The following is a 21575-nucleotide window of genomic DNA, read 5'->3' as shown; positions in this document are numbered from 1 at the left end:
CAATAAATGAAAAAAAATCTCTCTCTCATAGTCACAACCCAGCTCCTAAAAATGGGATGTCTGGAGATTGAAACGGTGTGGAGCATGTGAGCTGCAGGAGGGTCGAGCTCAGGACGGGTGATCTGATTGATAGAATGTCATGTGGCAGAGACGTGGTCAGCGCCCTCCGGCGGTCCCTGGAGCTAGTGCAGTTTGTGCCATTCAATTGTAGTCAGATTGCTCGGGAAAATATAGTTCACCACACAGTACTACTAACCACAAGGCACATATCATTAATTTAGCTTACATCCCACTCTACTTGACGAAGGAAAGTAAGCATATATCACTACTACGGTGAAAACGGGCAACAAACTTGCTAATGATCTCTTGGTAATGAATGGGAATTTACATCAAAACTAGCAGGTGTTATTAACGCTACAGTAGAGGATTAACTTACAAAAAATAACAACATCTGCTATAGTTCGTTTAAGGCTGATTTTAAAATTGACAAATAAAGATATTTTGGATTCAGATGGTTGAACTTGTTAGCTAAACACGCAAATTATTCACCCGGTTCTATCTATCCTAGTGGTACTTGAACGCAACACTTTTTTGTGTTTCTGCATGTAACGGTACAGCCAACAACAACGTCTGCAACCGGACTACAAGTCTAAAAATGCCCGTTGATTTGAGCCAGTGGACCGGGCCTCTTGCCCTGCCGGAGGTCGAGGAGAAGCCTGCACAGCCTCTGACCGTTAAATACGACTCTGTGGAAATCGACGAGCTTGGCAAAGTGCTCACGCCAACACAGGTTAGCTAGTCAGCTAACTAATGTTGACTAGCCAAGCTAACAACTCAGCTCACTTAGCGTAGTTTCTGTGTTAGCTTAAAAGCTATTTCTTTTAACAAGCGCTGCTTTGTAATTGGTTATCTGGAGTATACGTGCAGTTTAGTGTCCCAAATTCCCTATGGAAGATTCTACGTGCAGTTTAGTGTCCCAAATTCCTCATACAATACCCTTAATTATGAACCTTAGCCTAAACCTAAACACCTGTTTAACATGTGTTTAGGTTAGGGTTAGGGCAACCTGTCTCAAATAAGACCCTCATCATTTGGGACAGTCAGTTTTTGGAAAATAATTTGGGACATTAAACTGCACGTATACCATTATCTGGTATCAGTCTGTTTGCAAATAATGAAATATTGTTACATAATGCCTCCAGCGTGTCTGCAGCTGTAACAGATCGCGAATAGCGCCCCCAATGGGCGTCAGAGCTGCTAAAGCTCAGGCATCCAAAGGTTAAATTGACGCTGACGCACCACTTCTTGTCACCCTCACCCGTGTTTACCTGCAGGTGCAGAATCGACCCACCTGCGTGGAGTGGGAAGGATGTGACTCCAGTAAGTTGTACACTTTGGCCCTGACCGACCCTGACGCTCCCAGCAGGAAAACTCCGAAATTCAGGTGAGAAGGCAGGATGGTTGCAACATTGCAGTCCGAATACCGTAATTAATGTATATTATATATTAATAATACTGGCCCCTAGTGGACCCGTGGCAGGATTAAATTGTCAAGTGGCTCTGGGGCATCTCATGTTTGCCCCTATTTACCCCACATCCCACCCACTTTCTGTGCATCGTGCACATCGTTGCTGTAACTTGCCAAGCACACAGTAGACTATACATAGATGCTTAGTTATATTTTGCCTGGAGCTCCAAACCAAAGTGCTAAAGTACTGCCTGGGCCCTGTTTCCTTTGTGTCTAAGATATTTCTTAAGTAATATTCACCATGTAAGCATATAATCCACAAGTCTTGGATTTCATTGTAAATACATTTTTTTTCTTTTTGCCCTTCACGCAAGGGAGTGGCACCACTTTCTGGTTGTCAATATGAAAGGGAATGATGTGTCCTCTGGCTGTGTCTTATCGGACTACGTGGGCTCTGGTCCTCCCAAGGGCACAGGTAAGAGAGAATGAAGCATAGGAAAAGCACCATTAAAAGGATAGAGAGGGTTTTCAGTTTGACCAGTTAAACCTTTTTTTGACCAACACACGATTTGTGTCCCATGTTTTTGCAAAATGTCCCTTATTTGGGTTGAAGGAAGACGCATAATGTTCCTCTACACACAATGAGTAATAGTGCATGTAATCCTGGAGTCTGCAGGTTGTCAGGAATACTTCAGAAGTATGCCTATCGGTGCCTAGGACCGTCGTCTTTTTGTTATTTTGATGATACTGATCTGTTGTGAGAATACATGTTGCTTATGTCAAGATGAAATAATGGGCTGTTGTGTATTTATATAAGATATGTAGGCTATGTTAACTACCAGTTTGCAGTTTGGCACGTCTGCAGCCTTTGCCACAGTTAATCTTAAACAGTATCTGTAGCCTGGCATAAATAATTTACGGTTTTAAGAGGTTGTTTTCCAGCAGCACTCTAACACAAACCTTTAAAAACCTCTGTCATTGTCCCCCTCAGGTCTCCACAGGTATGTGTGGCTGGTGTATGAGCAGCCAGGCAGCCTGTCCTGCACCGAGACCGTCCTAACTAACCGGTCTGGAGACAGCCGCGGCAAATTCAAGATCCAGAGTTTCAGGCAGAAGTACAACCTGGGAGCCCCGGTGGCGGGAACCTGCTACCAGGCCGAGTGGGACGACTATGTCCCCAAACTGTACGAGCAGTTGGCCGGAAAATAAATGAATAAGACTTGACTCGAGCGTTCAGCACTAGGAATTCCCACAGAGGCTGGTGGTCTATAGGAAATTCCCATTCGTACAAGAAGCAAAAACCCCAACAGAAACAAAGCATTTTTTTTTTTGTGAGTGTGCCACTGAATAGTTCTTTTTATTGAAACTGAATATTATTTTCCCCCCTGTTGCCTACCTGTGACAAATAACTGCTCCTCTCAATGTCACCTGCACTCATCTGCAATAAATCTAGTAAAGAAATAGTAGAAATAGTTGCATTATCTATTGAAATGTTTTCAGATCCTGCAGTGGCTGTTTAATGTTTGGACACCCATTTGGCCAACTTGGATCCTCCAGAACATCTTAGTATTAAGCATTAGTATTAAGTATGATAATAAATAATCATAAATATGAGGAATGATTTGATAATAATTAGAACCATTGCATTTTTGGAGGCTGGAAACATTTGGCACCTCGATTGCAGGAGCAGTTTGCAGAAAGTACATTATTTACTGTAAAAGGTGTCAGCAGGTACAATAACGTTTGGACTGGAGGAACTAGGCTTTAAATTTAGTTGAGGTGAGAGACATGAAACTGCTTTATTTACAGTTTTATTATATATTTTTAGTTATACTACTATAGATTGTCATATTATAACTGGTACTTAAAAACCAGTTGGCCACTTCTGCACAGTAAATATGAAATGTTGAATACTTGACCAATTATGTTTTCAGCTCAAAGGTCAGACATTGGAGCCCTTCAGCAGCCATGTGCGCTGTCAAAATGTTCTGAAGACATTGACATCAAGGCTTAAACTACTTTAACTAAGTCCTGGTTTGTTAATCGGACATATGTAACAACACGCCCTTAGTTTGTGTGATGAGCACTTTATTTACAAATATAATTAAAAGCTCTGACAGATTCATGCTTTCTTTTAACCTGGAAAAAAATTAAAGTGCATGCAATAATAAAGCATCATACTGGTCTGGTTTATAAGAAAATACACAGCTTGGGAGTTGTGTAAAGCAAAAAAAAAAAAAAAAAAAGATCAGATGAAAATCACATTGATACATGACTGAACCTCAAATACTATCTGAGGAGGGGGGAGGGAAAAAAGCGCCTTTAAAAATTCTTTTTTTGATTTGACAGTTAAAATACAATACGAAAATAAGTAAAAGCTCTCCATAAATCCTTCTATACACAAAGTAGAAGTCCCCCGCCCCCCTATGAAGCCCTTTGTGCTAGCTGGGAGTTGGAGTTCATGTGTCACGTGTATTATTCACATTGGCTGCCAGTGCAGAGAAATCAGTACGATACACATGTTGAGTACCATGATTCACCCTCCCCTCAGGAAACAAATTCATCAGTCGCATGTATTCTAATCGTACCTGTATGTACATGATAATTGTGTCTCAAAGTATCAAATTATTCAAATTTGTCATAAAAATGTCCTGATGAATAAATACCAAAAGTGTTGAAAGATGCAGCGCAGACTAACGGCTGCTGAAGGATCGGCTGTTTTGATTTATCCCCTTGTGAGAATTTTTTTGCACTGCTTGAGACCAAAAAAAAATGAATCACCTCTAAAAATGCATGGTTGTGGAGCGTTTTCGCTCATCCAATTGCCATCATTTTTCTCTCCCTCCTTCTCTCGTCTTCCACTTTTAGTCACAACAAAAGTGTCATCATTGCACAAGAAACAAGAAACACCGTGACTACGTTATCATTATTCTTACCAAAAAACATGACTACAGGAAGTTTTCCAGCATATTTTTTTGTCATCTTGTGACACCATGAGAGGCAAGGAGGGGGAGGAAGGTTTGGGGCACTAAAACCTGCCATCAACTCTGTCTGAACGGCCCAGAAAACACACTGGAGCCGGTTTTTTTTTTTGTGTTTGTGTGAGGACGTCAGCAGCGGTGCCACACCGGCACTGTCAGGTAAAAGGAGAGGAGGGGTGTACTGAGGCAGACGGACGCCCGGGGACTACGAGAGACAGTGGCAGCAGCCCCTCATCTGTAGTCGTCCTTAGGAAGGTCCAGGGTGCCCAGGTTGCCGAAGCCCAGCCGCATGCTCTCCATGTCGAAGCTGTCGGTCTCCCGCTCCTGGCGCTCCAGCAGGTGCTTGATACGGTCGGTTCGCTCCTTCTGAATGGAAACCAGCTCCTCTTCAATCTGCAGGAAAACAGAGAGGATATTCAGGGTTAGTACAGTCTATAGTAGTAGTTTAGTTGGAATTACAATGATGGATTTGGTAGTTTTGGTTTTAATTTATACAAAGTTTAAAGGTTTATATTAATGCGGGTTGAGACGTGTTGTACTCGGCTAAAAACGTGAAGCAGATTTGGGGCATCCTTTGTCCAATATTCATTCTCTTTTTACCCTTCACAAACAGTTATGTATGTAATGTAAACTCCTTTATAACCTTGTCATAAAAGATGTAGGCAGAACATCTGTAAAATTTACAATCCAAATGCAAAAGTATGGAATAAATACTAAATTGCTTTATAAAAAGGTTATAATGTTAACATTCTTCCAAGACAAATGTGCAAAAACAAATTCATTCTCAAATAAAAAGGCAGCACTGTATTATAAACGTAATTACAATATTCTTCATCACAGTTCTAATAGCAGACAATTTGACTTTTGATTGTAAGAAAAGCACAGGTGGAACATAGAACATTCATTTTGGCTCTGCTCCATGTGCAGTAAGTGTCCTAGTACGACATGTCGGTGAATATAAATGGAAATGGATGTTTTAAAGTCAAATCATCTCCTGTGAGAAAAGTCTGCTGGAGGTGTGCACTTCCACAAGGGGCGAGTGAAGAAACTGGTGAAAGATCATAAACAAGAAATGTCAACTTTCTGAATGCACAACCCAGCCGATAGATGATTGGAGAAATGTTATAACATAACTTAATCCAAGATCAAGAATATAACAGAATCATTTTTACAATGTTACAATTTTAAGAAATAGAGCTGGTCAAAGCCCTGCACTGTCACACAGGTGTTTGCAGGTATTCTGGCTGATCAGTTGGCATTTGTTATTTGGGATGTCTGATAAAGATCGCTTGGCCGACCGACAAAAAAAGAATAAATGTGGGAGCTAATTTTTGTTTCTCCGACCAAATACTTCTACTAATAAAAATGTTGAAAGTTTAAGTTGTCGTGCCCCAACAGGTACAACAATAAAGTGAGGGAGATGCCAATCAAGCTTAGTCTATACACGCCTACACAGTGCTGATGTAGAGGTTTAATCGAGCAGAATTTTAAAAAGAGGCAGACACAAGTAAGAGAAAAGCCATACAGTGTGATGTAATTCAATGCACCACAGTACAAACTGCAGCTTTAAAACGTACAATAGTTAAAGCAACACTTCTGACACAGTCACACTGTAACCTTCACAAATGCTGTGTTTATTGCAGGGCCAGTGTGTTGGCTTTCATGATACTGCAGAGTTGTTCACAATGTTTCTTTGTCCACCCCCTGTAGCTATTTTTAATTCTTTTGATGTGACATCCTATGTTATGTGTCACTGGATGCAGACTCCCATGTACATTGTTTTATCCTGGGAAGGTGTTAGTGTGTTAAGTTGTATTACTCAGGGTCAGTCATGTTGTGTCTGCTTGATCTTTCAGTGGAACGCCGACATTAACTCAGCACTCCTACACATCCACAGGTGCAAACAAAGCACTGCATGGCGCAATACGGCAATCTGGCCAACTACTGAGCATGCACAGAAAACTCCAGACTCTGACCATGAACCGAACCGGAGGACAATAGTGCTTCGAAAAACCATGACATCATCCCAGTCCCAGAGTGCAGATCTGAACGCAGCCAGGAGGTGGCGACAGACCACCGCAGTGGTCCACTGGACCCAGCAGAACTGGATCAGGGCAGCATTTCAAATGTGTCTCTTCCTTTGTTGTCGGAGTGCTGTCTACTAGACTGTGGCGATGACGTCGGTCACTGTGGAAGGAGGCGTTCTCGGCCGTTCTAATCTCATCACATGTCGTTGGTATCCATGGTTGGTATACGTATCGTGCAACCAAATTGGGGGACAGATTGATAAAACTGTGACAAATTTATGTGAAGAAATGTAAAATTATAACAAGTATGAAAGCTAGTTGCCAGCTTGTAACACAGCTTCAAATGCCATAATTTACATTACTTCATAACTGGTTGCTACAAAATAAAAGCATGGAAATGTCACAAGTGTAGGTATATTTAAAGGAGCATGTGCATAAGAAATTTAGACTGGACGCATACAACAAGCTATTAAGAACAAATAAGTTTAACTGTATTAATTGTGTCTTATTACAAACAGAGGATGACAAAAAATGTCATAATAAGAGCACCATACTGTCGTGTAGAGATTAACCACCATTAGGAGTGTGTGGGAGAGAAATGGTTGTCGGCTCCCTGTAGGAAGGCATGCCACTGTCATCACCACCTGCGGTGAGGGGAAATCTGAGAGAGTGTCTGTGTGAACTCATGAATGTCTGTCTGGGTCGTCTTTCATGCCCGCACTGCCTGCTGAGGTGGATGCAAATGTGTATTTTGGACCTGTCCACGGAAGCATGGAGGCGGAGGTTGGACTGTTTATGTTTCAACGTATTACCGCCCGTTTGTGTTTTGTCCACACACTTGCATGTTCCAGATCTTTAAAAGGTTTTTTGACTTCCTGTATGTGATGTACTGTGAATCCTGTTGGAGCAGGATGTTCCAGGACAGAATACGAATAAGGATTATTCGGTAACAATTGAAGGTATCTACATAAGCATGACATGACACGGTCATGAACACATGACACTGTCATGACACATGAACCTTAACGGCATAAATATTTCTAGTTTTTTTTTAAATGACCACACTCAAAGTGTGGCAAAAAGCCTGCTGTCATAGAGAGGGAGGAGACATGATGAATCGCACAATTAGGGATGACGGCACACACTTTCTGACAGTCTCTGCTCAAAGGCATTCATGGTGCTGCATTTGGTTGTACACACAAATACTTGAGAGCTTACTTTCTCTCTGCACGCCTGGCCAATCGCTGGGTGAAGTTGGTGTGCTTGGCAGATTTTCGGTTTCAGAAAGTAACGTTCTGTCGTTGCTGTTGGACAATTTGACAAGCACTTTGTTTGAAGCCTATGAGGACGTTATTTGCGTGCAGACCAGTAAGAATAGGACCAACCTTTGAATTACCGTGGCCCTGTATTTGACTCAACAATATCATGCATTTTTAAAATGACAAGTTAGCTTATTTAAATATACATCTTAAAACACCTTATTAGTCATTGGCCTTAAATTGTGTCTAACCTAATAACTGTATTTCTTTTCTTTTGAAGTCTTAGGTCGCTTCCTGTCTCTCTCTGTAGCAGTTTTCGTCTTCTAAATTGTCTTGAATTTGTGATTTTTATTTTCACTCATTTTCTTTCTTCCTTTCTTTTGTTCAGTTTTTTTTCTCTGTGTTGAAAAAGCACTTTGGATGAGTTTAAAGTTAAAAGTAACAAAACTTCAACCAGGTGGGTGGAAGGATTGGATGTGTCTTGAAACTCAACTGGTGGGGGTCTGAAGAACATAAATAGTTTTTACACCTGAGAGGGAATAATATATATATTCATTCTCTCCAATTTTATTAAATGATGTAGCCATGTCAATAAAGGCGTTTTAGTTTTTTGTATTTTTAAGGAGTGTGCCATGAAATATTTAGTGGACTGTGAGAAACACTTCACCTCCATTGTGTTTCATTGAAGTTGTCTGTATTAATCACCTGAAGAAAAACTGAACTATGTCCTACAGAGCAGTAAAACAAATACAAAAAAATGGTATGGCTCCTTTAAAATGACGAGTGTTTCATTCCCCACACCTTTTGTTCCAGGTGAGCCCGGCGCAGTGACACCTTCTGCTCCAGCTTCTGCTGCTCGCGCTCGTGCTGCGCCTCGGTCTGCATCTTGATCTTGCTCTGGTAGGCATTGAGCAGCTCCATCTCCTGCTGCAGCTGCTGCCGCAGGGCCTGGCACTCGGCTTCCTGGGCCTCGTCCAGACGCAGCTGACACAGCCGACCATGGACCGCAACAGGGGAGAGGGAGGTACAAAGAGAAAGAGAGAGAGAGAGAGAGAGAGAGAGAGAGAGAGAGAGAGAGAGAGAGAGAGAGAGAGGTGGGTAGATTGAGGGTGAGGGTGGGGGTACATTCATAAGACACCCAGAAAGAGAGAGAGAGAGAGAGGAGAAAGAGGGAATAGAGACAGAAAGAAGGGGAGGGGAGGCGGAGATGAAGGGATGGAAGAAGAAAATGGAAGGGCAACAGGGACAGACACAACATGAAAAGACAGTGGAAAGGGAGGGGAGGAGGAAGGGTTAGGACATGTCAAAAAGACATGAAGAGAGATTACAAATGAAGGTGAGATAGAAAGGGGAAGGAGGAAGAGAAAGAGATAAGACAGATATGAGATGAGGACAAACCAGGAGGAGAAAAAATGTAAAATCATAAGCAACAGGTGGAGAGAAAGGCCTCCTAATCGCCTTCAAAAGGCCTACTGTACATGTCTCATCTTGAAATATGCCCAAATCAGTGTCCAGAAATAAACAATGACGTGAACGCCTCTCCACTCACCGCCTGCGAGGCCATCATCTCGTTGATGCTCTGCTCATATTGCTCCGCCAGGATGGCCAGCTTGCGTGTCTGCTCATCCTTCAGGGCCTTGAGCACCGTCTTGTGCTCGGCCTTGGGCGTAACTTCCATCTGGTGGTGGCGCAGGGCCTTGTACTGCTTGGTCTGCACCTTACATGTGTCCTGGAACTGCTTCTTGATCTGCAGCTCCAAAGCCTGGCAGAGGGGACAGAGACAGACAGACAAACCATGAGAAGAGGATGTAGACAGTAACATTTAAAGAGCATTACATTTCTTTTAACATTTTGTTGCTGTGGCCACCCAGATAGCTCAGTTGGTAGAGCGGGCACCCGTATATAGAGGTTTACTCTTTGATGCAGCGGGCCCAGGTTCGACTACGACCTGCGGCCCTTTGCTGCATGTCATTACCCCTCTCTTCCCTTTCATGTGTTCAGCTGTCCTGTCAAAATAAAGGCCTAAAATGCCCAAAAAATAATCTTTAAAAAAAAAATTAATTGCTTTAAGAATTCTGCTTCTTAAGGTTACAGGTTTAAAAAAAAAAAGCAGAGTTCTGGTTTCTGTTATCCTCAAAAGCAAATCAAACTGAAATGACTGATGATGATGAATGATTTAGAGATGATACATTTGTATGTTCTTTCATTTTCCAAGTTAATTTGTTACATCCACGTTGCATCACTTTTATCAAAATCATACTTAGAAATAAAAGACATTGCTTATGGCTTGCGCCATCTGAGAGGAGGATCCGATTTGTGTTTTCAAAGACACAAGAAAAATTCTAAAAATGAACCTAAGCATTTAAAACAGGTTTTTGTAGTTTGACATCAGTCCTGCATTGCAAGCACCTTATGACAATAACCAGCACATCTACAAAATCCTCGATTGAAAACATGATTGTCTCGATGTTGACTAACTTTGAGGTTCTTGGGCTGCTGCCGGAGCTCCAGCACATGCTTGCGGTGGAGTTCACGCTCACGCCGGTTGTTGTACTCGATCTGGTTCTCCAGTTCTGTCTGGTGCTGGAGGCGGATCAGGTCCATCCGCAGCTTCTGCAGGGTCTTCAGCTGCCTGTACTCCAGTTCCTGCATGGACTCGTCGTGGCGGATCAGCATGGCGTGCTCCATCTCTTTCTGGGTCTTCTTCTTGTTCAGCTCCTAAGAGGACCGGGAGGAAAGATGGAGGAAGAGAGAGAAAGGAGAGGGAGAGAGGTATGGATGACTTGCAGTAGGTGCTATTGATTTAATATTGTTTGTTCAACTTGTTTTTAACGTGTCATTCACATTTTCACATGTAAAAATCAGTTTTCTTTTTTTTGTTTTAGGGTTAGAACATATGCTGCCATTAACAACAGTTGAAAAATCAATTCATATCAACCCATTAAATCATTCCCATTGATGTAAACACTTCCTTTTTCTATTAACCAAAGTATAAAAAACTATCCTCTAAAATGTGACTCAGATGTTTGTGTATTTTCCCACAGAACGCGTTTGGACCTTCTTAGACTTCCTCCAGATTTACACAACAGCTTTTCAGATTGTGACATTGTTGACTTGCTTTACTCTGTAATAATCTTCTTATAGTTAATAGGAATCACATTACAGATCTAAAGAACAATGGGTGTAATTATTATTATATTATGTAACGACACCGCTGAGAATAATATGTTGGTGTCACATTGGGCCTGTTGACACCAACATCACGCAACAACAAATAAACAGGGGGTTTACTTCAATGGTTTGGTGAACTTAAGTTGTACGTTTAACAATTAAATGAACAACCAAGTTATGCATGTAGTCATTTTAAGGATGTACGTCCTCCGCACCTCTCGGATCTGTTCCTGCTCCAAGTCGTGCTTCTTAATCATGACTTTGCGCTTGAAGGCGCGGCAGTTCCTGTCGTAGAAAACTCTCTGCTGGGACAGGAGATGGGCCTCCTCCTCGGCCTGGGAATGCTGCATGTTCTCCTTGTGCTTGGACAGGCGCTCCTGCTTCTCCTTTTTGGGTGTGCTATGGTCCTCGTTCATCTCCTGAGAAGGGGTGAGAGTTTCAAAGCAGAGGAATTAAGGAATCATGAGATTGTTTTGACAAGTACAGTCAGACTTGGTACTAGGCCGTAGCCAATTATTGGTTAATTTGAGCTGTGATCGGTAGCTTCATCTGACATTTTGGCTGGATATTCCATCTGTTATTTTTGTCAATGCGGATATCAGTTTAATTGGTAAAATAGACAATGGCTGGTAAGTTTGGGACTCGGGTGAGGAATAATTTACTTTGAGATATTAAAACCAGTGGATATGTGAAAAGCAAATATAGTCTACACAAGCAGAAAATGTTCAAACTATGTATTACATGTGGCTGGGTTGGAACAGTGGGTAGAGCAGGCACACATATACTTTGAGGTTCATGCCTCGACGCAGAGGTCCAGGGTTCGAATCCGACCTATGACGATTTCCTGCATGTCGTCCCCCTCTCTCTCCCCTTTCTCACCTAGCTGTCCTATCAATCAAAAGGCGGAAAAGCCCAAAAATAATTTAAAAACTAAAAAACCAATGTATTACATATGCATGTTTTGAATGTGAAAATAAACAAAGCCTGTATAAATACTGCCTAAATAACGAATAGTGTTCACGATATCAAGTGTTTGTAGTGAGGGCATACAGCAAACTCCAATTGACCTTGTGTCTTAAACTACAGATGACTTTTATAGCCAGAGGAGGGTTGAACAAAAAAAATCTAGCCCTCCTCAGTATGGGTTGTCTTTCTCTTTCATGGGCTTTAAGGTAATCTACAATTCGAGCTAATGCACTTAACACATGAGCCTGATCCCCGTTCTCTGTGGTGTCTAATTCCGTTATAGCCCTCAGTTGGTGGGAAATATCTCTCCCTGCCAGCAATGCTTTCTTTTAACTGTGCTGACCTAATTTTGGTCACTTATCTTGTAACTGAAAACACAGTGTTTCACACTCCCAGCCCACAGGAGTATTCTCTGGACTCAGTTTGAAGGTTGTGGAGGCACACAAATGCTACACTGTGCGTATGGATTTGTGGGTTTCCTTGTTTGAGTGAATATACATGTGTAGGTACATAGTGAGTAGGCTGTGTGACTCAACGCAACTTCCAAAAGACCACTTATGGAAGTACTGAATGTGCATGTTTGTGTGGAGGAGGTCTGATTCAACAGTAAACAGCATACAGGACCATGTGTCATACACAAGAGGCGTACAAAAGGAGCTCGCCTGAGGAGGAAAAAAGAAAACCAACAAACGCGGCACACCTCCTTAATCTTCTCCTTGCAGAGTTTGTACTGCTTCTTTTGATTGTCCAGAAAGGTGGTCAGCTCCTTCTTCTGCTGGGCCACGATCTGCTGCTGGAACTTCTTCTCATCCGCCAACGCCGTCTTCGTCTGGGGGAACACATGAAGCAAGAGGAAAACACAGATGAACTGTTAGCTTAGCATGGAGCTGAATACAGACTATTAATCAAAATAATTGTTAGTTGCAGCCCTAAATGGCATGTATATTGTATTATAGTATGACCAGTTAAATACACTGGACTGGTTGGTTGAACCCTCTAGTTATTGGCTGTTGTGGTTAATGTCAGTATATAGACATTTAAAGAAAATTGCAATTTGAGCAAATTTAGGTCAGTAGGAGATTCATAATGTCAGTAGTTTGATGAAGTCGGTTTATTGTCCAGCCATAATACAGGAGTTTCACTAATGCCAGGCTTACAAAAACATCAGTGCTATAGATGCTTTGGATAGAAGTATCCAAAAAAATGGCATTTTTTGCTAAACCCATTTTCAACAAGAGGACATCCTGTTGATGTGATTACTACTACTACTACTACTACTACTACTACTACTACTACTGACTTAATCGTTTAGCTAAGTTACATGTCCCTCCCATGTGGCATGTGACATTGTGTGTTTATGTTGCTGTTTAAGTAACGGTGCATGCTGGTCTAGTTGAACAGATATACTATCTCCCTGTCCGGTCCCGCAAGCTGCGTGCTAATCACAGAGATATGCAGCTTGTTTTTCAGATCGTGACATTCTGTGACCCACTCCTTGTGCTTCATCCTATGTATCATTAGGTGGCAGCAGTGCATAAAGTCTTAGCAAAACTTTCGTAGCATTCAACGTAAGACTAAGTTTGGAGCTTTGTGGTTCAAACCGATAACATTTTTGAACAGAACAAAGAACTTTTCAACAAACTTTCTTCCAGCAGCTATAGAAGCATTATAACTTCAACATCATGTCCTCTCCATCTTTCCAAAGCAGACCTCATGCCCAAGCTAACTGTTGCGTGGTACATGTAGGTCGGTGCGATCTTCTGTGAAGTAACTTAGAGGTGACTGTACAGTACTCATGTTCTATAACCCCTATACCCTTCACAAATCCCACCTCCTTCTCAGAATGCACGGTGTGGCGCTTTGCCAGCTTCTCCAGCTCGATGTAGGCGTTGTTGGCCTGCGTCTCCACCTCCTTCTGCAGCTTGAGCCGGTGCTCGTCCATCTCGGCCTTCAGCTTGTTTTCCAGGGCGATCAGCTGCTTCTGGTGCTGCCGCCGCATGCGCTTGTAGCCTGACATCTGTTCCCGCAGCTCGCTCTCCTGCTCATGTTCGTGGATTTGCTTGGTCACCTGTTGAGAAAGAAAAGTTAGGAGATGTGAGCGCTGCAATAAATAATTTTTGATCACACCGAAAACCAAATAGTTTAACAAATACTCAACAGATTAAAGGGTATTAAAATATAGGGTGTGTACAAACCAATGCTTGACATGTCACCTGTCCTTTGTTAATATGCAGTATCCATTTATCTGGGTTAGCTATTTTAAGAAGAACTGAAAACAGAATTCATTCAATACTTTACCATCACAGTTCAACTGCTAATCAAACACTTTTGAAGTTTCATCCAATGATGGGTATTTACGACCCTAAATAAAGAAATACTGTGAAATCCCTTTGAAGTTACCACAAGAGTCAAACAAAAGCTCTTTCATCTGACCATGGCCCATACACAGTCACTGCATAGATCGGGAAACCACAAAGAATTAAAAAATTCTAATCCAATCCAAAATGTGTTTAAGTCAGAAAGAGCAAGACAAAAGTTAACATCTAAATAATGACATTTTATCTAAGACCAGGACCATACTGGTATGGCTTAACAGCAATTTCACCCATCGTTTTTTTTTGCAAAACCTGACAATGCCGGACACACCAACCTGAGGACAGAAAGGGTTCTCCACATCTAGGTAGTACTCGCTCCGCATCTTCTCATAACTTCCACCTGAACTCCTCAGGCCAAACATGATGGCAACTTTAGCCAAGTGCACCAGCATCCAGGAACCTTGTGCAGCATCCTATGCCCGACAGAACCCTGCCTGAGTTCCGATGCCACCCTGAGACCCACCCTTACTGGAAGACGACCCCCCTCCCTTCTCCTTGGTTCGTGCCCTGGGCACGCAGTGGCCAAGGCAGGCGTGTGAACTGTGAATGAGGCAGGCCGACCACGCGGGCCAGCAAGAGCACAGAGCAGCTCTTTAGTTGGGCTAACGCTAAGCGGCGGACAGCAGGTGGGTCACATGAATACCTCATTGAGAAAGAGTGAGAGAAGTTGGAGAGGGGGAGGTAGGGTTAGAGACGAGCAGGCATATAGTTGAGGGAGAGGGGTTGCGGGAGGGGGGTGATTGCTAAGGAGAAACAGCAGATGGAGAGTGACTGGGAGAGAGTTGGAAGAAGAAATAATGAGAGGTAAAATAAGAGAGCATCTAGAGGAGAAAATGGGGTGGGAGGGTTGGCGTGGAAATAGGTGGAGGTTGAACTCCGCCCTCCCTACTAAATCTGTGTTGAATCAATACCCCATTTTAACAGCAGCTCCCAATCCTAGTCACTTGCTTCGCTGCCGCCCTGCGTGCTGCCACAAAGGGCCAAGTCACGTCATGTGACGGCCTCTTTCACTCAGGTTCAGGGAGGGAAAAGAGCTCATATTCAGGGAGAGGAGGGGGGTGCATGCAGGCTAAAGGTGAATGTTCCAGTCAGATCAGTGGGAATTAGGCAGCTGAATTTAGTTATTTTGCAGTTTAAGGTGGTGTTAATGTTGTACTGAAAGGACATGATTTGTTGTGTTGAAGAAATGCTTTTTAAATGATACATGTGAGCAAATGGCTCTTTGTCAGGTACGAGATAAAACAAGAAGACACGGCTGTACTTTGAATGTTGCTACAGATGTATAGACACATATGGCGAAGTCATTTGGCTAAAGAGGGAAAGCAAAAAGCCTCGACAGACCCTTCTTTTGTGTCCTGTTTTCCTTTGTCGATGCACAAATGTGGGGTGCTCTGTATTCTCTCATAGTCTCATATATAGTCTCTCTTCTATATATTCTCTTATAGTCAGTTTGGGCCTCAAAAGGGATGCAAATACAAAAGGGGTGCATCTGGTGTAACCACAACCTCTGACATTTATGTATAAAATAAGTATTTTATTTCTTTTCTGCTTTAACTGTCGCCTGATGGGGATGTTGTACGTTTTGACGCGTCTTAAACTTGACTGTAATCTGCTGCTTTGTTGTTGACGTGCTGAGGTTTACAGCTGTCAGGTTACAATCTGCAACCGAGAGCTGAAGACGAGACAAGCGGCACATGAAATATCTTACAACGATGTTACTTCATCTGACCTATAATAACCCCTGCCCTCCCGCTCACTCACATAACGCTAGTTATTTTTCACATTCATTCACCTTCTCGCTTTACATCCGTCTCTTTCTGCCGTTTCGTCTTCCATCTCCCTCGATGATTTTTTCATCCATCTCTCCTTCTCTTTATTTCCCTCTTTTCTTGCCCTCCCCACACCCTCTTTTATCTTCTTCTTCTTCTCTCCATGTTTTCCCACCTCTACATAAGATTGGACTCTACGCTTCAGGTCACCTCTGTCTCTCTCGCCATTGTACTTCTTTAACAGTCCAGATTTCAATCTGCCAGTCTCACCTCTGTTTATCTGTCCTTCTCATCCCCCTGCTATCTGCCGTCTGTGTTCTCCTCGTCCTCCATGCTCTTTCATTTGATTCACTCTTTAATCTCTTGACATCTCCCTCCATCACTATGATTTCCTTCTGTGTCTTTTGGAAGTATGAGCAAATTGCTTTAAACATAAATATCTCACCCAGAAATTTGTATGCTTGTGTTTGAGAATGCAACTTACTGGCTATATGTTTGTTTAATTTTTTATGTTCTCGTTCTTTTCCTATTCTCCGTCTTCCTTTCTCTCCTTTTTCTGGCGATTCTTCACCCTTCCCCATCTGGACCTCCCGTTCTTCTCTCTCCCTCTCTCTTTGTCTACCTGCTTATTCAAGTCTCAGAGAGCCGAGGCCAATCTGAGGACGTCTGTGCTCGGCAGAAAAAGATGATGTCATCTCTCTTTCAGCGCCGGTGGGCAGGACCGGCGCTATCACACAACACAGATACTGTGGTTTACACGATGCCGCCTCTTTGCAAGACAGGCAGCCTTAGTTACACAGAGCTGCCGACACGTTGTGTAACACCTCAGCTGCTTACACACGCACACGCGCGGGGGGACCTACAGTACTTCACTGTGGCACGTTTGTATTTCCAACCATCAAAGTTTAAAAGATGCACACTGGAATTGCAGCTGGACTAAAGCTTACAACTCTTATGGATGATGACGACTATACGATTAACAAAAAAACTATGAAATGGGAAATTGGTAAATACATAAAAACCCAGGCAGCGCTGGACTATTAATGGTTGACGCTCTTATCAAGGACAGTATCAGGACAAAGACGCGCACACACACACACACACACACACACACACACACGCATCTTCTTTGCTCATGTTCTCTCATCATGTCTGGTTTAAGACCTGACAGCAGAAGGGACACACAATTAAAACCACTGGGTCATGGATGGGTAAACACACACACACACACACACACACACACACAACTACTTAATAGTTACTAGAGCTGGTTTCCATGACAACAGACAGGGAGGGTGGGAGGGAGAGAGAGAGAGAGAGAGAGAGAGAGAGAGAGAGAGAGAGAGAGAGAGAGAGAGAGAGAGAGAGAGAGAGAGCGAGAGAGAGAGAGAGAGAGAGAAGTCCACCCCCTTCAACTCAGAATATAAAGTCAGATCTGAGAATGATATATTATCAAGTGTAGGAGAGGAAGAAATAAAGGAGAGGGCGGAGGGAGGGGACTGGTAAAAACGTAGTACAAGAGGAGAAAACAAAAGGAGTGAGGTGAATGAGAGGAAAGACAGCAGAGAAATAGAGATCTGTTGCAGAGACAGGGCCAAAACTGGAGAGCAGAGACAAATAACCAGGAAAGGAGGTAAAAACTAAAAGATGGATGGACAGGAAGAAAAACAACTGAATAAATATCAATATGTGGGTCCACAAAGGAGAGACAGGCCTGATTTTAAAGGCGTTTTAAAACATCAGTTTGTTCCAACATGGATCCACATCACATTTATTCAGCGTGGAGACATTACATCACATCCAGACTCAACATTCAACCGCCACATGCTTTGGCATTTAAAGCAACCCAACTTTCAAGGTGATTGTTGCACAAATTAATGATCCTGAAACCCTTAAGGCACATAAAAAGCATGTTTCAGGAACTCAAAAGAGGAAAGAGAAGAAAAGAGGAAAGAGTTTTGTTAAACTTACCAATGAGGCTGATTTTATGGTGGCAAAGCGGCCCTGGTTCTTATAGTTTTGGGCCTGGCTGCTCTTGTCGGAGGAGGACGGCCTCAGCCCTTGCCGGTGGTCCCTGTGGGTCCCATCATCCCAGTTGTACTGATGGTCCTGTGTGAAACACACAAATACACTGAGAAATGAAAACTGAGCACAATTCATCCATCAAGTCACAGGGTTGTCTTCTTTTAAAATATAAGAGCAAATGGCACTAAAGTGAACAGTGTGTAAAAATTAAGGTGCTACAGGATACTTCACAGATTTCAACTCATTAAAAACCGTGCCAGTGTTTATACTCTTCACCGTCATTATGTGCCTTTTTAAATAACAAAATTCCCCATTGATTTTTATTGTACAACATCTAAACTTCAAGCATATGCTAAAACTGTGTCAACTGTAACCTTGCAAAACATGATGAAATGTCAACACTCAATCCCCCATTCTATTCTCAGGAACCAGGGGACCAAAGAGTTGGTTAATGTGAGGATGGAACTTCATCAGCATCTGAAAACAATATGTGTCACTTTCATTTGTTCTACGCTCAGCCCCTGAACTTGAAACAACACATTGGCTGTCTGTTCATAAAGTGACATCCTTATTCATGCACTGTCAAAATACAAAGTGCAGATGAAGAAAGAGAATGAAAGAGCAGTGACAGCCCTCTCTTCACAGATGTTTAAGTTATATGAGAATGTCAGGCATTGTGTTGACCTATGTGTACTGTGTGTGTGTGTGTGTGTGTGTGTGTGTGTGTGTGTGGAGTGTGTGTTGCTTGTCGAGATGTGTACACAGCCTTTGTTCTTGGGGTGTGAACGGTGTTTGTGATGAACTTGAAGTGATCTACCAAACAGTGAGGACTGTGTCAATGGTTTCCATGGTTTCAAAGGATTGGGGGGAAGATGCTTGCACGCAGGAAGTGATTGTGCTAGTAACATTGCATGTGTTGATTATGCCTGCTGTGTTTTTATGTACTCACCGATGACTAGGATTCTTAGAAACAAGTACATGACAAATTTAGAAAAAAGTGTTTACTACTGCAAGAAGCACTACTTGACCAAATCAATTATTGGGAAGGTAAAATGTTGTCCTTGTCTGTAATCAGGCTTTAGGTCCATCAAGGAGGATTTACTTTTGCTGTAGTTTATTTATTTGTTTCTATATCAGAAGGACATCTCAAAAACCTTAATGAAAATCAATGGAATTTGGTGGACAAATACTGTAGGCCTTGTGTGAATGAACAACTGATTAGACTTTTGTGGTGATCCGGATTTGAGGTTTTTTTTAAGCCATTAGATATTTTTTTTAGCACGTGTACACATATGTGTGTATGTATTGTGGAGTGACCATATCAGAAGCACAGGGCATAGCAGTTTTAACTGTGAGCTAAACTTGTGTCCAATCCAAAAATAAACTGTCTTGGTGTCCTGGCAAGTCCCCTTTAGATTTTGACCATTTAGTGGGTTCATACAATTATATAAAAGTGCATCATTTAACATCACCATGAAAACTGCTGGCATTTAACCAACGGTAATTGGCTCTAAGAAGCACACAATAACTATCAAACCGAGGCCATTGCAACTAGTATAAAACATGTCCATAAACAACTAGACCTTGTAATAAATGGATATATTTTAAAAACAAGGTAGTGTTTGCATAGTACACCAAGACTTACGACTCCCGTATTTTCTTCTGTTGCATTACCCCATCAGGACCTTATCTCTCTTAGTCCCCATCATCCAGATTTTGTTTTTTAATTAGCAAAACAATGCAAGCTTTTCTGCTGGTTTCCTATAATATTTTTTTTTACAGTTTTCTATAGTGTTTTTGTCTGTGCTGACCGCAGAGCAGTTTGCACAGCCTCTCCAGCAAGAACAAATGCTCAATTTCAAATGCAGTTCAAAGCCAATAGCATCACTTGAAAGGTGTGGCATGAGTGGTGACTCTGTCCTATTACAAGTTTAAAATACATTCAGAAGAACATTATGTGGTGTCGATGAAGGGGTACTTTCATCAGTCAAAATATTTTTGGTAGCACTGACAAATGCTCACACTGCTTCCTAGTTTCCAGCTCTGGTTTAGTATGGTGTGACTTTTAATCTGTCATCCAGGCCTAAATACTCACCACCACCTCCCTCCCACCATCCAACCCTTCAACCCTGACCTTTACCTTCTTGGTGTGTGGGGAGGATTCCAGGGTGCTGCTGTAGTCCTGGGGATGCATCATGGTCATGTCGGAGCAGCTGTCGTCCAGCACCTCCTGCATGCTGTTCACGCTGCTGCTCTGGCTGCCCGTGCTGACCGAGGTGCTGGGGATGGAGTGGTTGCTTCCCAGGCTGTTCATTTTGCAACTGGCTGCCTCGCTGTCCTGTAACATCCACACACACATATTCATAAACACATGCTTTCACAAATGAACACTCAAGAGTCTTGAAATTATACACAGATGCAAATATTAACACATTGACTACCATGTCCTTCACCCCCAATATACTGTACTGTACACAGGCCTCTCCAAATCGTATAATTAAATGCAGTCACCTCAATACAAGGAAAATAACTAATGACCTCTAGATTGCATTAGAGTCAAAGTCATGCTAAATTGCCTATTAACCTCAAATTGCTCACACATGTATGTGTGTTTCAATCATTCACCTGTGTCAATTTGTATGTTAATGCACATCTGTGTGCCTGAGATGTCTTTAGATTAGAAGGCCACTTGAGTGTGTGTACATTCTAGATAAAGGGAATCAAGCTGTGCAGCTTTTAGGTGCAGCAGACAATTCAGTTAAGTCTGCAGTAACAGACTAAATTAGGGTGTTATAATCAGTCTTTCCACTTGCAGTGCATCTTCCCCTGAAACCAGAAACCAAGGTTTGGGACTGCAGGTTTTCTCACTAAAGCCTTCAGCAGCGTCTTGTTGCAGTGGGGTCTGGTGGCTGCTGACCACGTGGTGTAGGATGACACTACTGTGGCTGCTGGCTGCCCAGGCCTGCTCCTGCTGCCTCAGGCCAAGTCAACTAAGGGACATGTCATCTTGATGTTTGGCTACTGTGGCTGCAGGTGGAAGTACAGTATCTGGTACCTCCCTCTTGGGGTTACATCACTTCAGATAAACTATCCTGTTCTCACCTGTTGTGCTGTGAATCTGAGCTCCAAGAGTCCTGCATGTTGATCTAATAAAGTGGAAAAACTCCCTCACTGCAGTGCAACACAAGTGCTAAATTACTATAAGAAATTGATACACTGCAGTAGAGCTGAAACAGATCTAAACATTTTAAATAATCGATTTATTCTTTTGGTAATTTATCAAGCAAAAGTGTCAGAGTAGTTCCAGATCTCAAACGTAAAGATTTGTTGATTTTCTGTGTTTAACATCATTACAAACTGAATATGTTAGTGGTTCGGACTGTTGGGCGGGCAAAGAAATTTGAAGACGTCATCTTGCGCTCTACGAAATTCTGATTTCATTTGTCAATATGTTTGGATATTTTATAGACCAAACAACTAGTCGATGAATGTAAAAAGATAACTGTCAAATTAATCGATAATAAAACAAAATCA

General features: G+C 42.3%; 3 protein-coding genes across 7 annotated transcripts in view; 1 reads left to right on the top strand and 2 right to left on the bottom strand.

Annotated features, from left to right (window-relative positions):
- The window catches only part of wsb2 (WD repeat and SOCS box containing 2), a 29086-nt gene extending 20188 nt beyond the window's left edge, over positions 1-8898 (bottom strand). The window contains exon 1 of one of the 2 annotated variants that reach the window (XM_035994369.1): positions 8880-8898. The gene's annotated coding sequence lies outside the window, so the exon portion shown is untranslated. Of the gene's footprint in view, positions 1-8811; positions 8829-8879 lie in introns of those variants that run through there. The other variant, XM_035994367.1, reaches the window with a different exon arrangement.
- pebp1 (phosphatidylethanolamine binding protein 1) lies at positions 557-3714 on the top strand. The gene is made up of 4 exons (XM_031305417.2): positions 557-790; positions 1335-1444; positions 1843-1943; positions 2460-3714. The coding sequence occupies exons 1-4, from the start codon at positions 656-658 to the stop codon at positions 2675-2677; spliced, it is 564 nt and encodes a 187-aa protein (XP_031161277.1). The 5' UTR covers positions 557-655; the 3' UTR covers positions 2678-3714.
- The window catches only part of taok3a (TAO kinase 3a), a 76068-nt gene continuing 58032 nt past the window's right edge, over positions 3540-21575 (bottom strand). For 3 of the 4 annotated variants that reach the window (XM_031305401.2, XM_031305403.2, XM_031305402.2), the window contains exons 13-21: positions 20182-20379; positions 17988-18125; positions 13704-13940; positions 12573-12701; positions 11122-11325; positions 10214-10453; positions 9285-9497; positions 8537-8719; positions 3540-4842 (exon numbers count right to left, since the gene is read on the bottom strand). In XM_031305401.2, the coding sequence (XP_031161261.1) occupies positions 4681-4842; positions 8537-8719; positions 9285-9497; positions 10214-10453; positions 11122-11325; positions 12573-12701; positions 13704-13940; positions 17988-18125; positions 20182-20379 (1704 nt within the window). In that variant the 3' untranslated portion in view covers positions 3540-4680. Of the gene's footprint in view, positions 4843-8536; positions 8720-9284; positions 9498-10213; positions 10454-11121; positions 11326-12572; positions 12702-13703; positions 13941-14522; positions 15050-17987; positions 18126-20181; positions 20380-21575 lie in introns of those variants that run through there. The other variant, XM_031305404.2, reaches the window with a different exon arrangement.

The sequence above is a fragment of the Sander lucioperca genome, chromosome 2, assembly GCF_008315115.2.
Source record: "Sander lucioperca isolate FBNREF2018 chromosome 2, SLUC_FBN_1.2, whole genome shotgun sequence".
NCBI classification, from domain to species: domain Eukaryota; kingdom Metazoa; phylum Chordata; class Actinopteri; order Perciformes; family Percidae; genus Sander; species Sander lucioperca.
The sequence above is the reverse complement of the archived record's forward strand: the minus strand, read 5'-3'. Positions and strand labels throughout refer to the sequence as shown.

Coding starts and splice junctions, on each gene's coding strand:
- pebp1 (XM_031305417.2), top strand. CDS start 656: ATGCCCGTTGATTTGAGCCAGTGGACCGGGCCTCTTGCCCTGCCGGAG. Junction 791..1,334: donor AAGTGCTCACGCCAACACAG/GTTAGCTAGTCA, acceptor GTTTACCTGCAG/GTGCAGAATCGACCCACCTG. Junction 1,944..2,459: donor TGGTCCTCCCAAGGGCACAG/GTAAGAGAGAAT, acceptor TGTCCCCCTCAG/GTCTCCACAGGTATGTGTGG.